The sequence below is a fragment of the Chelmon rostratus genome, chromosome 18, assembly GCF_017976325.1.
Source record: "Chelmon rostratus isolate fCheRos1 chromosome 18, fCheRos1.pri, whole genome shotgun sequence".
Taxonomy (NCBI): Eukaryota; Metazoa; Chordata; class Actinopteri; order Chaetodontiformes; family Chaetodontidae; genus Chelmon; species Chelmon rostratus.
In genome coordinates, this window is record NC_055675.1 from 4,500,424 (window position 1) to 4,516,818 (window position 16,395).

General features: G+C 44.6%; 1 protein-coding gene across 1 annotated transcript; it reads left to right on the forward strand.

The window, feature by feature from the left end:
• Positions 1-3,848: 3,848 nt before the first annotated feature.
• LOC121622384 (trace amine-associated receptor 1-like) lies at positions 3,849-4,829 on the forward strand. The gene has a single exon (XM_041959344.1). The coding sequence runs from the start codon at positions 3,849-3,851 to the stop codon at positions 4,827-4,829; it is 981 nt and encodes a 326-aa protein (XP_041815278.1).
• Positions 4,830-16,395: the final 11,566 nt, after the last annotated feature.

Here is a 16,395-nt window from a genome sequence, read left to right on the forward strand (position 1 = left end):
ATAATGACATAATACACCTACAGAGTCCAATTTAATGAAGAACAAGAAACAAACAAGAAATGAAAGAATAACCCTCCTTATAGTTTGGGGAATACATTTTTTACCCAATTAATATCACATCAGACATTTTCTTCAGTGTAGGAATGATGATTCAGCCTAAATGGAATTCTTTATTTACATCATTGAGTTATGTCTCTGTACACACACTGTACTCACACAACAGAAGAATAATAGTGAAGTTAGACAGCTGTCAATGGACTTTGAGCTTTTAGTTTACAGTGTTTGACACCTAGCCTGTTGGTAAAATGATGCCAGTCGGTCACATGCACTTTGGTTAAGATTAGGGTTCCAGGAGACTGGGCTGATGAATGGAAACACACTTGCTGAAAGTAGGTGGGCTGTAGGAGATGGCAGGAGTTAACCATTAGCTATACCCTTCACCCCAAACAGCGATTCTCTAGCAAGACTCTGCATTTAAAGAGTTTGAAGGATAGTGTCTATATGATAGTAACTGATGGATTTTTATCATCTCTGAAAGAAAAATAACTGCGAGCTATGCGAGCTAGCTAGCATTTGGTAGAGCAACAGTTCAGCTGAAGAACTGACAGACCCACAGTACTGTTTCAGCATATTAATGGACACTGGACACTCCCTGCTTTCATGTATTATTTTCATTGTTATGTATTGTTTTGTGTGCCTGTGTGGGAAAAGCTCACACAGGCACTTTGGTGCAGCTTAGGGGCCTTTCAGGTGAGACGCTGGAGGTGTTATTCAGTCGACCTAAATATTGTAAAATCAGGCACTTTCTGTCTCACAATGATTCAGAAAAACTAGTCCACACATTTGTTACTTCCAGGCTGGATTATTGCAATTCCTTACTATCAGGCTGTCCCAATTCATTGCTAAATACTCTCCAACTAATCCAGAATGCTGCGCGTGTTCTGACAAAGACCAGGAAAAGAGACCATATTTCTCCGATATTAGCCACTCTGCACCGGCTCCCCGTGAAATCCAGAATAGAAGTTAAAATCCTTCCCTACAAAGCATTAAATGGTCAGACACCATCTTATCTTAAAGGACTTATACAGTGCCTATCATAAGTATTCACCCCCTTTGATGTTTTACCCTTTTATTGCTTTCATAAATCAATCATGGTCAATAAAATTTTGCTCTCTTAACACAAAAATTTATTGGAAAAAAACTCTTTAATGTCAAAGTGAAAACAGATTTCTATAAAGCAATGTTAATGAAATAAAAATATATAAATAAAAATAATTGTTTGCATAATTATTCACCCCCCTTAAGTCAGTATTGAGTAGTTTTCATTTATATAATTTTCTTTTATTAACATTACTTTATAGAAATCTGTTTTCACTTTGACATTAAAGAGTTTTTTCCAATAAATTTTTGTGTTGAAAAAGCTAAAGTTTATTGACCATGATTGATTTATGAAAGCAATAAAAGGGTAAAACATCAAAGGGGGTGAATACTTATGATAGGCACTGTAGCACCCTATTACCCCAGTATAACATTGCGATCCCAGAATGCAGGCTTACTGGTGGTTCCCAAAGTCTCAAAAACCAGAAATGGGAGCCAGAGTCATTTACTTATCAAGCTCTTCTCCAGTGGAACCATCTTCCAGCTATTGTCCGGGAAGCAGATACCCTCTCTACATTTCAGAGTAGGCTTAAAACTTTCCTTTTTGACAAAGCTTACATTTAGGGCTGGCTCAGGCTTACCTTGGACCAGCCCCGAGCTATGCTGCTACAGAATCAGACTGCCGCGGGACTTCCTCTGTTCTTCTCTCCCTCTCCATCTGTATGCTTTCCTGTCCTATCAAGGTACGTTACTGACTCGGCTTCTTCCCCGGAGTTTTTGTGCTTCCTCGTCTCGCAGGTCCGAATGGAGAGTGGCTGAGCCTGGACTACTGAGTTCACCTGCCGAACATCCACTGCAACTTTTATTGTTATAAGCTATGCAGCCATTATTATTAGATCATTAGTGCCGTACAATGTTCATATACTATCTACTATTAATATGTTAATGCATCACATACATAACTATATCACATAGGCATATACCATGCCATATGTACTTTGTACGCTTATAAATCTATCACAGCTGTCAAAGTGATTTCTGTCCAACGCCGAACCTCTCTCTCTGTCTCTCTCTCTCTCTGTCTCTCTCTCTCTCTGTCTCTCTGTCTCTCTCTCTCTCTCTCCCCCTCATCTCGCCTGGTTCTGCTCGAGGTTTCTGCCCCCAAAAGGAAGTTTTTCCTCGCCGCTGTCGCCAAGTGCTTGCTCATAAAGGAATTGTTGGGTCTCTGTAGATTAAGAGTTAGGTCTGTACCTGCTCTAAATGTAAAATGTCCTGAGACCACTTTGGTTGTAATTTGGTGCCATATCAATAAAATTGAATTGAATTGTTATCATGTTCACATAGGTTGGAGATCATACAGACATTCATAAACCTTGTTTTTCTGGGTCAGAAAGAGAGGATGTTTGTGCCACTGCTTCCAAATCTTTGTACGTCCATGACTGACTCACTGTGTGAGCGAGCTAGTGTTTGGCACAGTGACCCCATCACTTGATGGATTTACAGACCTGTCACCCAATAAAACACAAGTATTTCCAAGTATTTTCCACTTTAACCCTCTCTGATTGGTCTTGCCTCCGTTCCATTCACTGAAGATGCAAAATTACGAGACTGTTGTCTTCTTTAATGACAAAATGACAAATTGCTTAAAGTGGAGAATTATTCTGGCTACAGCTCCAGATGTCCAGGTAATGTAACATTCATGTTTCCTCCTGCATGCACAATTTTTAATTCTTGGAATGGCTGTAATGGCCAGAGATTTGGAAAAAAAAAACAAAGGGGGAAGATGGCACCATCCTCAGGAAAGACAAAAACATAGAAAGTTATTCTGTTGAGAACAATAGAGTTGTATTTGCTCTGTTTTTACTGAAGTTGTCTAGCTAGCTGTCCACCATTTTTAGTCATTCAGCTCCTTGGAAAAACTAATTCAAAACTCAACTGTCTTTGGTGATCTGTTGTAACGAAATGTATGTTTCAGGATGCATAAAGTTTGACATGTTCTGTCTTCCTCTGAACTATAAATGTACTCTGAGGTTGTATCATTGGTTTGACAGCAATACACTGAGTGGCCTTTTGATGTGGATTGTGCAAGTGATTTCCACTCCTTGCTAGATTCCTTTCTCCAGAGAAGAGCATTAGAGGAGCATAACTAAAAGAGTTAATGTTGTAAACTCTCAGTACTACCATGATTACTGCTACAACTTATACTGTACTTAAACTGTAGCTACTTTTAGCATAGCTACGATACAGATACTGCTATGATTATAAAATTACCTCACATGAACCTGTCAGAGTGGGCGCATTCTCACATCTTAAATTAAAAGATTAATATTTTTGGCCATGAAAGCAAAAGTTTGATGTATGTCTTGATGTTATAAATCAGACATTAGCAGTTCTGATAAAATGAAAAGACTCACAAAAGGATTTAAAAGGTTAATCTCATCTACAATATGTTGCTGCAGCATCTAATGTAAACAAGATAAAAAATCCCACTTTTGATTGGACAACTCTAGAAGCTGCCTATTATGGAAATGAGACAGGGGTTGATAAAAGCAGGATTGTGCCCAGTGGTTCAGTCATGAAGAACACCCATCAAGACTGATGCATCAACTACTTTCAGTGTTTAAAAGGTGATGTCATTTTGATGTTTCACTAATACAGGGCAAAATATATTAATAAATATCTATATAAATTTTCTGTTTTAAATATTGTTAATTTTTAATGGAAAACTGATTTGTGGGAACTCCAGAAACATGGCACCAGAAGTCACTGTCGAGCACACTTATGATGACTTACATCCCTGTTATGAAATACATAATGTTTCTTGCATATTGACAAGCACACCTTCCACAGTATGTGTTTTATTGTCTGTGTTCCTCGGCTCAATGTCTGTTGTCACAATATGTGGAAACCTTTTTGTAATAATCTCCATCATTTACTTCAAACAGCTCCACACTCCTACAAACTCTCTCATCCTTTCCTTGGCAGTAGCTGACCTGCTTGTTGGGCTTGTAGTTTTTCCTTTCAACTTGGAATTCTCTGTAAGTTCATGTGAGTTCTCTGAAAATGTATTTTGCAAAGTACGAAACAGCCTTGATATAACACTGTGCACAGCTTCCATTTTGAATTTGTGTTGTATTTCTATTGACAGATATTATGCAGTGTGTCACCCTCTGACATATAGAACGAAGATAAATGTTCATGTTGTTGTGATCATGATCGTGGTGAGCTGGAGTGTTTCTCTTCTACTTACAATTGGCCTCGCAATGGCAGGATTACACCAAGATAAATGTCTAGAAGAGTGTTCTATTGATGTTCAACTTGCAATCATTTTGGGACTTCTTTGTTCATTTTACCTCCCAGTGATTTTAATGCTCTGTATCTACCTGAAGATTTTCCTTGTTGCACAGAGACAGGTACGCAGCATCCAGGGAACAAAGTCTGGAGCCACTGCCAGTAAGATGGAGAGAAAAGCCACTAAAACTCTGGCAACTGTTATGGGAGTGTTTCTGATGTGCTGGTCTCCTTTCTTTCTCTGTTTTTCCTTTCAGCTTTTGAAACATGTGTCAGTTTCAGTTGCTGTGATTGAAAGTCTCAGCTGGCTTACACGGTCAAACTCAATGCTCAACCCATTTATTTATGCTTTCTTTTACAGCTGGTTCAGATCAGCTTTCAGATTGATCATATTTGGAAAAATATTTCAAGGTGATTTTTCTGGCTCAAAGCTGCATTGATCTATTCTTTGGAGTGCAGATGAGTCAGTACTGATCAAATTTGGAATAGTAACGTTTACGCATGTCATTAGTCTCTGCAGCCTGAACCTTTGCATTATTTATTGTATAATTTTATGATTCTTTTTTATTATGTTATAAAAACAACAAATTAAAGTTAAACACAGACTGAGGTTCAATATAATGAACTGTTCATGTGATCATGTAAATGGCTGATTCACACTATGTACAAATGCACACATTCTAATTGTGCATGTTCCAACTTTTCCTGGTGCTTTATGATGCCCACACTGAATAAAATATTCAATATAATACTGATTACTGTACCTCCAAGTTGATTGGAAATGTTTAATCTAGCACACTTTTAAATGCATAGTAAAAAGACATATTTGTAATAAAATTAAATGTACTGAATGACATTAGTGGGTGAGTTTTCCAAAAAATTATTGAACACATGCAGGATGAGCACATTTCCCCCAGCAGGAATGATCCTGATACTGGCCTCAAACTGTCTGCTCCTGCTGAGGGCTGGATTGTAAATGTACGTAGTTGTTGCCTCCATTCTGAACAATTCTGTTTCATTCATTGTTATTGTTGTTTTATTTAGAGATGTTGATCTGCACGTCTTGAATGCCTTCATTATATGGTCTGTAATTGGAACAACTATTGAAAAAAGTCTGAGACAAAAAAGAAGAAAATGATTTATCACCACAAACACTACTTTAGTGCTGCACACAGAACCTAAATGTTAGGCCATCACATTCAGTGTTATCATTTCTGCACTGATCTGCTTAAATGCATTCAGTCCAAACCTCTCTTTGACTTAAAGGAATGTAAATCTATGAGAGGAAGTGGAGGCATGGGGAACTGGAATTTAAAATATTTTGGTTCAGTGCAGCAGTTGGCTTCGATCCATGGGCCATGGGTGTGCTGGTGGGTACCGACTCAGATACATCATAACCCTTTGGATTGAAAACAGTTGCACTAGGTTTAAAATTAAAGCTAAAACGGGGCAGGACAAGCACATCAAAATGAGTGCAGTTCAAGACAGAACCAAAACCGTGAGCACTCGGCCCCTGTCGACATCAGTGGCAGACAGGACTGTCTGTACGTGTCTGCGACAGCCAGTTGTTGTTGTCAACAGGTGTCTGCCTAAATCCAGTGCATGATCCAGTGTTTCAAGGTTCAAGATTTCTTTATTGTCATTGAGCATGACATGTCAATGAAATTTGCATTGCAACCCCCATGTTAGAAACAAGATAATAAGAAAGATAAGAAAGATTATAAAATAAAATTAAAATACTAGGATAAAATAAACCAACATACAGCAAAAATATTCGTAAATGCAATAAAAATATACCAGAAATGAAAAGACTATAAAATACACTAAACAATAAACAATAAAATATACCAATGAAATGTACCAACAGCAGCTGAAATATGCTAAAATGTTTTTGCTGAGTGCAATAGCTGACCATTTAGTTAAGTGTTTGTGTACTTAAATGTTAAGTACACAGAAGGTGCAGGTGGAGGTGGAGGTGAAGGTGTAAAAGTGCAGTGTGCAGTGTGCAGTGGCTCATAGTGCTCACAGTCTCTTACTCCAGTGAGGGGCTGCTGGTCTCTGTTGGTGGTGGTGCGGATGTTCCTTTATCGCTTTCCTGATGGAAGCAGTACAAACAGTCTGTGGCCTGGATGGCTGGGGTCTGACATGGCCAGGTGTGGAGCTGCTACAGCCTTGTAAGCAGCAGGGATGTTGCAGTAAACCTGATCCAAAATGTTACTGTCTCTGGTAGGAAACTTTATGTATTTGTGAAAAACATGATTCAAGTCCCCTGCTACTATCACAGCCGCCTCCGGGTTGTTGTTCATCTGCCCGCTGATTAGGCAGTACAGCTCCTCTAATGCTAACTTTGCATTAGCCTGCGGTGGGATGTAGGCGGCCACAATAACAACAGACGAGAGTTCTCTAACCAGCTTGAATGGTCGGCGTTTCACCGCCAGCTCTTCCAAATCAGGAGAGCAGAATGTGCTGACGGTGTGTGTGGCTGTACACCAGGCATTGTGTATACAGCGCCAAACCTCCGCCTCCGCTCTTACCTGAAGCTGCAGTCCTGTCCGCCTGGAAAAGAGAGCACCCGCTATCTCCGCCGCTGCGTCCGCGATGTTGTCATCCAGCCAGGTCTCTGTGACAACGGTAACACAGCTGTCCATCTGGCGAGAGGCTATCCTTAGACGGACCTTGTCGATTTTGTTGGCGAGACACCTGGTGTTAGTGAGGAAGAAACTGGAGAGAGCCGGTCTGTGAGGGTTAGCATGTAGCCTAGCACAAGCTGGCTCTCTTGCCACGCTTTTGTTTACAGTGCCTCCTCCATCTCCTTGGCAGCAGCGGGCGGATGGCGGTGGTCTCTGGGGTCCGTAGCAGCTCCGGTGGAATAAAGTCCAGTTTAGGGCGTGTGTGGAGTCCGAAACTGTTGAACTTTCGAGTACAGTTCAGACTGCTGTACCGTGTTAGAGCTTCCAGAAGAGTAGTGAACGTGGAAACAAGTAAAAACAAACAAACAAAAACGGAATCACGGGAGCAACGAGCTGCTGAATCTGCACCCGCCACCATCTTGTTATGGACCAGACGTGTTGTAAAGACTCTTATTTCTCATGTCTCCCCACCCTGTTTAGCTCACCTCACTTCCTTTACATCACTTCCCTTTACCTCGCTTCCCTCCCTTTCTTCTTCACTCATTGGTTGCCTCTCACCTCATTCACCTGTGCACGCCCTATTTAAGTCCTGCTCACCCATTCATTCAGTCTTTCACCATTTCACGGGGCGGCAGCACAGGTAAGGGCTGGTTTTGCACATTTAGCATTTTCATGAAGTTAAATTAGATCTTTATTTATCCTTATCTTTAAGAGAAGTTTAATGGACTTGATCATTTCTAATCCTTGATTTGCTTTGTTTCAGAGACATCGGTCCATGTGTGTTTCTTCATCTCCGAGATTATGAAGTTGAATATCCTAGAACCAAAGGTGCTGAATGCCAAACAGAATGCACACATGCTGTAAATGACACACATGGATTGCAAGCTTGACAAGAGGATGACACACAAGAGGAACAAACACATGAGCCTGACAGTGACAGTGATGAAGGGGAATATATGATTGACTGTGCTAGTCCTGTTCCAACAAATCAGACTGAAATTATGAAGCAACTTTTTGTCACGATGTGGAGTATTCAGCGTTTTATGAATAGATCCTGTACTCCTGAATCCTCTTCCTCCAAATCCTCATCCAAAACTGGGTCATCTACAAGGAAGAAACCACCTGTGAGTAACCTGGCCAGCAGTTTCTCCTACGCTCCAACCTGATATGCCCAGTGTTAAATCACATTACCAATCTAAGTCTGCCTCATGTCCACCCGAGGTCCGTCGTCATCCTGTTGCTATCTCTGCTGCCATTCCCCAATTATCTAACCTGTCAATCCTTGATGCTGCAGTTCCTTCGGTTGGTCTTCCCAGGCCGATCCTTTCTCCAGATTTGTTACCTTCCATTGTTCCTGCATCACTACAGGTTCACCTACAAAATCAGAGTGCTCAGCCTTTGAATCCTTCAGTGATAAATCCTGCTCAGCCTCTAGTTTCCTTCTCCTCTCAACAGAGGCAGTCTTCACCTTCAAGGCCACAGTCCATCTCTCATTATCAGCAGGAACAGAGACCTTTGGCACCCTCTGGCAGGATACACGTCTACAAATGTGAAGCTCCTTCCTTTCCAAACCTGACCAGAGAGGATGAGATGCAGTATCGGATGCTGCGTATGGCCCTCACTAACCTGCTTTACCCAAATGAGACAGAACAATTCAAATACCATGTTCTTCTTGGTCATCTTAAAGTGGACCAAGCTAAACGACTAGCCCTTGCCTTTTCCTATGCTCCTGATCCATACACACAATCCATACAGGCTCTTGACGAACGTTATGGGCAACCAAGACAACTGGCACTGAAGGAGCTTAGAAACATCATGGATCTCCCTCCTATCAGAGCAGAGGATGGTCACAGTCTGGACAACTTTGCCCTTTATGTACAAGCGCTTGTTGGTCTGCTCAGCACAATGAAAGATCAAGGACACGCAGAACTTCTATGTGGCTCTCACGTTGATCGTCTCCTTGAGAAGCTACCTGCTGAACATTCCAGCCCTTTCAAAAGACATGTCTACAGAAATCAAGGTGCCATGACATATGACTTGTTGGTGTTCTCCTCTTGGTTACAAACTGAAGCAAGATGTCAACCTAGAAAGGAAATTTCCTTTTCATCTTACAATCAGCACAGACAGCCCCATGAATCCACACCTGTCCTGACAACGATTCTGCGTGGAGCAAACAAATCTTGTGAACCCACATCATTTTCAGACTTCCCCTCAAAATCTGGAGCAACTTGTGCATATTGCAGATCCACTGAACACCATATCAGCAAATGTCCTGACTTCAATGACATGTCAAAGGATCACAAGGTGAAATGGATATTTAGAAGCTTGCTCATCAAGCTTCTAAATGTGACCTTAAGAAATTTTGTGCCATCTGCAAAGGAAGACATCTACAAATACTGTGTGAAGTAAATAAGAGATCCAACAATGATACTAGTCCTGTTTTGAGAACACTGTATCTTGATCGACCTAGTGACTGCAATGGTGTGCTCCTGAAAGTTGTGAAAGTGCTCCTCCACAATGGAAAAAGGACTCTGGAGACTTATGCTGTTCTTGATGATGGCTCGCAACGTACAATTCTCCTGCAGCCAGCTGCTCAGCATCTCAACCTACATGGTCAAGCTGAGAAAATATCACTCAGGACTGTACGCCAAAACGTTGAAACACTTCATGGCTCATCTGTCAGTTTCCAGATCTCACCATTTGCCAACCCATACAAGACTTTCACTATTAATCATGCTTTCACTGCAAGCCAACTGGCATTGTCAGATCACACTTATCCTGTGTTATCCTTGCAACGGAAATACAAGCATCTGCAAGACATTCCTCTGCCTTACATCCACAAGGCATCCCCATTGCTGCTCATAGGCTCAGATCACATCCACCTCATCCCCCTGTTGCACCAGTCAGACTGAGTCCTTATGGGTCACCCGCTGCTGTTAAAACTCCCTTAGGCTGGACCCTCCAAGGGCCAATCAGAGGCTTACATCTAACCATTCCTCATTGCCTGTCCAGTGTCTTTTCACATCCATTAGCTTCTCTTTTGAGGAGCTACGCTACCATGTAGAGAAACTGTGGCAACTTGATGCTCTACCTGCAAGAAGTGAGAAAGCAGTCATTAGATCAAAACAAGACCAACAAGCTTTGGAGCTTCTTGACAGGCCACGACAAGAGTCCAAGTCAATGATATCAATCGCTACGCTACTCCACTTCTTAAGCTAGCAAATTAAACATTCCTCAGTCTGCTGTAATGTCAAGACTTCAAAACACAGAATCGCAATTATCCAAGGACCCTGACAGAGCAAAATCCTACAATGATCAGATCTTGACACTGGAGAAGGCTGGTTACATGACCAAGCTAACCCCTGAAGAGGTACAGAACAGCAAAGAGGCTTGGTGCATCCCTCATCACATGATAACCCATAACAATAAAAATTGCATCGTATTCGATTGCTCTTTCACTTTCCAAGGACAATGCCTTAACAAGTACCTTTTACCAGGACCAATCCTTGGGCCATCACTGCTTGGTGTGTTGCTGTGCTTCAGGCAACATGCTGTAGCAATAAGTGGTGACATTAAAAGCATGTTTCACCAGATCCGTCTTCTTCCTCAAGACAGGCCCCTTCTTCAATTCCTGTAGCGTAACATGAATAGAGAGGTCCCCCCTTCAGTGTACCAATGGCAGGTGAAGGACCTGCCATTGGTACTACTTGTAGCCCCTGTTGTGCCACATATGCTCTGCAGAAACATGCGAAAGACCACCAGCTCGATAAAGATGTGCAGCATTCAGTAAGTCCGAGCTTCTATGTGGATAACTGTTTGCAAAGCTTTCCCTCTGCTGTTGCTGCTCAAACACTCCTTGACAAACTGAGAGCTAGCCTTTCGACAGGAGGCTTTGACATCTGTCAATGGGCAAGCAATGATCCCTCTGTCATCGACCATTTACCACCTGAAGCAAGGTCTGAGAGCTGTGAACTCTGGCTTTCAGAATACCGAAGTGAGCCCCAAGAACGCATCCTAGGATTACTATGGAACTGCAAACATGATCTCTTCAGGTACAAATACAAACACTCTAAACCACAAATTCCAACAATGCGGTACATATATAGTGTCCTTGCTCGTCTGTATGACCCACTAGGCTACCTTCTGCCTTTCACCACTCGTGCAAAAGTCCTGGTCCAACAGCTATGGAGAAAAGAGAGGGAATGGGATGACCCCCTGCTGCCACATGACGTTCTAACAGTCTGGAAATCCTGGGAAGGAGAACTTGAATATCTTCCTCAAATCATTATCCCTCGCTGTTACACCTCCACATTAATGCATGCTCCGACTTCAGTCAAAGAAATCCATATCTTTTGTGATCCTTCTGAACATGCTTATGGCGCTGTTGCATATTTGAGATCAGAAGATGACCAAGGACGAGTAGAGCTGTGTTTCATATTGGCTCGCTCACGTGTTTCCCCAAAACGACAGCTGTTAGTCCCAAGATTGGAGTTATGTGCTGCACATTTGGTGCCCGCCTTTGTGATGTGATCAGAAATGAACTGACTTTGCCAATCCAAGGCACAACACTTTGGAGTGATTCCACAACTGTACTCCACTGGATTCAGGCAGACTCTTGTCGCTTTAAAGTATTTGTAGGAGCAAGAGTTGCAGAAATCCAAACCCTCACAAACCGTCAAAACTGGAGATATGTGGACTCTAGCAACAACCCTGCTGATAATGTTACTAGAGGAAAATCCTTGCAAGACATGTTCTTGACTTATGCCGACTTTTCTCGTCCTTTCATTTTGTAGGTTGACGCCAGTCAAAGTGGCCTTGGGGCCGTGCTCTCCCAAGAGACCAACAGAGGTGTTCAGCCCGTGGCTTATGCCAGTGGAGGCCTCAGGCCCACTGAGCGCAACATGGATAATTACAGCTCCATGAAATTAGAATTCTTGGCGTTGAAGTGGGCCATGACCGAAAAGTTTCGGAAGTATCTGTTGGGCCATAAGTGTCTGGTTTTCACTGATAACAACCCACTGAGTTACCTGCAGTCTGCAAAGCTTGGAACCACTGAGCATCGTTGGGCTGCTTAGCTGGCTGCCTTCGATTTTGACATCAAGTATCGTTCAGGTCACAGTAATCGCAACGCTGATGCCCTTTCTCAGCAGTATATGTCTGGTTCTGGTCTTGTGCCAGGCACTTCCATCCTCAGTGCCCTCCAGCTTGCAGCGCATCCAGACCCGGGAGTTGTGGCAACCCAGAGTGTTGTATCAGTTTTTCCATCTCATCCCCCTGCCGATATTTGTGCCTTGCATGAGGCAGATCCCCCAATAGGGGAAGTCCTGGTGTTCTGGCGGAGACAGGCTAAGCCAACTCCTGCCGAGCGACCACAGGTTTCAGGGCCGGCAATGGCTTTGTTGCGTCAGTGGGACCGCTTGGTTGAAAGAGAGGGTGTGCTCTGTCCCACCATCAGTCTTTCAGCCTGATGGTGGGAGTGAATCCTTTCAGTTGATTTTGCCTGCCGCTGTGAAGCACGAGACTCTAAATCGGCTACATCAGGAGCATGGCCACCAGGGCATTGATCGGACCACCGACTTGGTGAGGCAGCGCTGCTACTGGCCGGGGATGTTAGCAGACATCAAACGGTGGGTCCAAGGGTGCGAGCGTTGCCAGGTTGTCAAAGACTCTGGCTCAGTTCCACACAGTTTCAATGGTTCACTTGCTTGCCTCAGAGCCCAATGAAATTGTGGCCGTTGATTTCGCCCTGCTTGAGCCGTCTCGCAATGGTGTGGAAAATGTCCTGATTATGATGGATATGTTTAGCAAGTTCACTGTTGCTGTTCCCACACGAGACCAACGGGCCTCCACTGTGGCTCAGGTCCTACTTACTGAGTGGTTTTACAAGTTTGGTGTTCCTAGTCGTCTGCACTCAGACCAGGGTAGGAGTTTTGAGAGCGCCTTGATTCACCAGCTTTGCTGTTTGTACAATGTCACTAAATCTCGTACTACGCCATACCATCCGGCGGGCAACGGGCAGTGCGAGCGGTTTAATTGAACGCTTCATAACCTTTTGCACACTCTTCCAGCTTCCAAGAAGCGGGACTGGGTCTCCTGTCTGCCTCAAGTGTTGTTTTCATACAACACCACACCTCATCAGGGTACAGGAGAGTCACCTTTCTACCTGATGTTTGGTAGAGAACCTCGTCTTCCTATTGACTTCCTCTTAGGGCGAGTTCAGGATCCTGTACGAGGGGAAGCACACGATCGGGTTGTTGAACATCAAGCCAGACTTAATGTGGCTTTTGAGGGTGCTCGGGGGCGATTGTTGGCTGCTGCTGGTCACCGGAAGGAGAGCCACGATCAGCGTGTTCGTGAGGCCCCTTTCCCAGTGGGTCAGTTGGTGTATCTAAAGGATCATAGTTCTAGGGGTCGGCATAAAATCCAGGATATCTGGAGCTCTGTTGTTCACCAGGTGTTAACAGCCCCAGTAGATCAAGGAGCAGTCTACACTGTTGCTCCAGTGCATAACTTGCACCAGGCACGAACAGTCCATCGAGACATGTTGAAAGCTGTTCTTGGCCCCGAGAATCTAGCAGCCCCTCCTAGGGCCCAACCACCTTGTAGATCAGAACAGGTGGATACTGGCTCCCTCAGTGATGGTGACTTGTGGCTTTTGGTACCTGAAACACCCTTGCCTCCTGCAGGTCTGAGTAGCTCCTCCGCCGAAACCTGTTTGGAGGTTCAGGCCTGTTCAGGTGCGTTTCCTACATCGAAGGGCACTGTACCACCCCTTTATTCCTTGTCCCCCTCAGATCAACCACCAGTCAGCAGGTTCCACATCGGACTGCTTGCGCTACAGCTGGCCACCATTCAAATTCTCATCATCTTCCCTCGCCTGCCGGCCAGCATGGAGTTCCGCCACAGCCTGTGTCTAATGCCCAAATGGCCATTTTTAGGCCCTGGTGTTAATATCTGTAATTTCCTTACCTCATCGTCGGGCCGACAACGCAAAATCTGGGGGTAGATGTGGCAGGATAGCGCTGCGCTCCCTACCATGAGGGGCAGTGTGGTAGACAATTTGCGAGCGATCGCCTATAAATAGACCAGGTGGGACCCTTCCTCGCCCTTTCCGTTTCCTCTTCCTCCTTCACGGAGCTGACAGCGTGTGTGGCGGTGCCTCGCTAGTTTGCAGGTTGGATCTCAAAGTAAGGTATGCATGCTCTGTTCTACTTGAGATTCTCAGCGTTGTCGTGGACCTGGTGTTTACCGAAGTTTCGCTCCGCCCGCCAGCGTGCTGTTACCGGAGCAGGGCTGTCTCCCTCGGGCTGGTGTGCGCGTGGTGCGCTCTCTGCGGGTAAAACGCTTAGTTGTTTGCTGCTTATATTGAGCTGCCGATGGTCTGGTGAGTTGTATTAATTACTGTTTCCCCCAGCCATCGCTGGTAGAGTCTGGGCTGCGGGTTTCCTCCTCCTGCCGCTGTGACATCCTGATCCTGCTCTCCATGCGCGGCTGTCACTCACCGCTGTGAGCCTTGCTGCTGTCTTGGCTCTCTCTGTCTCTCTCTCTCTCTCACTTTGTTTTGGCTTCTGCCTCGGCTTTCTTTTGGCTTTTGGTTTGGTTTCCTCTCCCTTCTCAGGTGGACCTACTCCCCTTGGTTTGGCTCGTTTGGGAACTCCAACTGCCTTAACTCGGCGCTCTGGTTCAGCCATCATCTGACTTTTTTATCTGGCCCTGTTAATGGGGCCAAGGCTGTGGTAATACAGCCTGGACGAAAGTTGCTGACGTGAGCCGAAAGAGGGGGTTCAGACCCTCGTGGACACCAAGCCGTCCCCTCTAAAGACTGCTTTAAATTAATTTAGAGTAGCAGACATTTGTTTGCCTGAGTTTATTTCTTTTCTTTTTTTTTTTAATTATTATTGGTTGAGTTTCTGGGTTATTGGGGTTATTGTTTAGAAATCCTTGTTTCCCCTGATTTTGATCATTTGTGATTTAGTGTAGTTTCCTCTTGGGTTTCAGGGTATTTGGTATGTTTGGGTTATGTTGTGTGTGAGGACTGCCTTGATTTTATGGTTTTAATATTGTTTTTCTGTTGACAGGTGCTGAGGCCCAGTGCAGCAGCGGTTCCCCTGGTGGTGGTTCCTTTTCACTTTTTGGTTTGCTGTGTCATGGGTGCAGTGTAGTTTTGGATCCCTCCCTTTTTCATTACTGCTGTCGTGGTAAGCCCCAGCCCTGTCCCTCATTTCTTTTTGGTTGCTCCTCACATCACTCCTGACCATTATTATCATTATTTTGATTTATTTAGTCTGTGCTCATTTTAAATAATTGTTTAATAAACCTATGACTTTTATAATTGGAAATCACGCTCTTGTCCGGTGGAGTTCTTGAACTGCGTGCCCTTGTTTCAAATTGAACGTGTCTTTTGTCCAGCAGTAGTGGATTTGGATTTTTGTGACCTGCAGTAGCGCTCCTTCCTGCACTGAGGGTGTCTCAGTCGGCCACTGAAGGAGCTGCTCAGCTCCTCTACAGTCCATTGCAGTGGGTGAGAGTTGTTGTCCATGATGGCTGTGAGCTTGGCCAACAGCCTCCTCTCATCCACCTCCTTCACAGAGTCCAGTGGGCAGCCCAGGACAGAGCTGGCCATCCTGACCAGCTTGTTCAGTCTCTTCCTGTCACGCTCTGTGCTGCCCGGGGCCCAGCAGACAACAGCGTAGAGGATAGCAAAGGCTACCACAGAGTCATACAAAGTCCTGAGCAGGGGTCTGCACAGTCTGAAGGACCTCAGTCTCCTCAGGAGGGGGAGGTGACTCTGGCCCCTCTTGTACAGGGCGTTGGTGTTGTGGGACCAGTCCAGTTTATTGTTTATTGCACCCAGGTACTTGAAACTATCCCCTGTCTCAATGTCCTCCCCCTGGATGTTCACTGGTGAGTGTGGTAGTGTCCTCCTTCTGAAGTCAACCACCATCTCCTTTGTTTTACTGGTGTCCAAGCACAGGTGGTTGCACTCACACCAGTCCACAACATCCATAATGACTGACCGGTACTCCAGCTCATTCCCCTCTGACACACAGCCCACGATGGCGGACTCATCAGAGAACTTCTGAAGATGTCAGCTGTCAGTGTTGTAGGTGAAATCAGAGGTGTAGATGGTGAAGAGGAAAGGTGAGAGGACGGTGCCCTGGGGTGCACCCGTGCTGCAGACTACCACCTCTGACTCACAGCTGCGCAGTCGCACGTACTGTGGACGGCCAGTGAGGTAGTCGATGGTCCAGGCACCAAGATGTCCATCCACTCCAGCCTCCTCCAGCTTCCCCCTCAGCAGTGCCGGTCTGATGGTGTTGAAAGTGCTGGAGAAGTCAAAGAACATAACCCTCACACCGCAGCCGGCTGTCTCAAG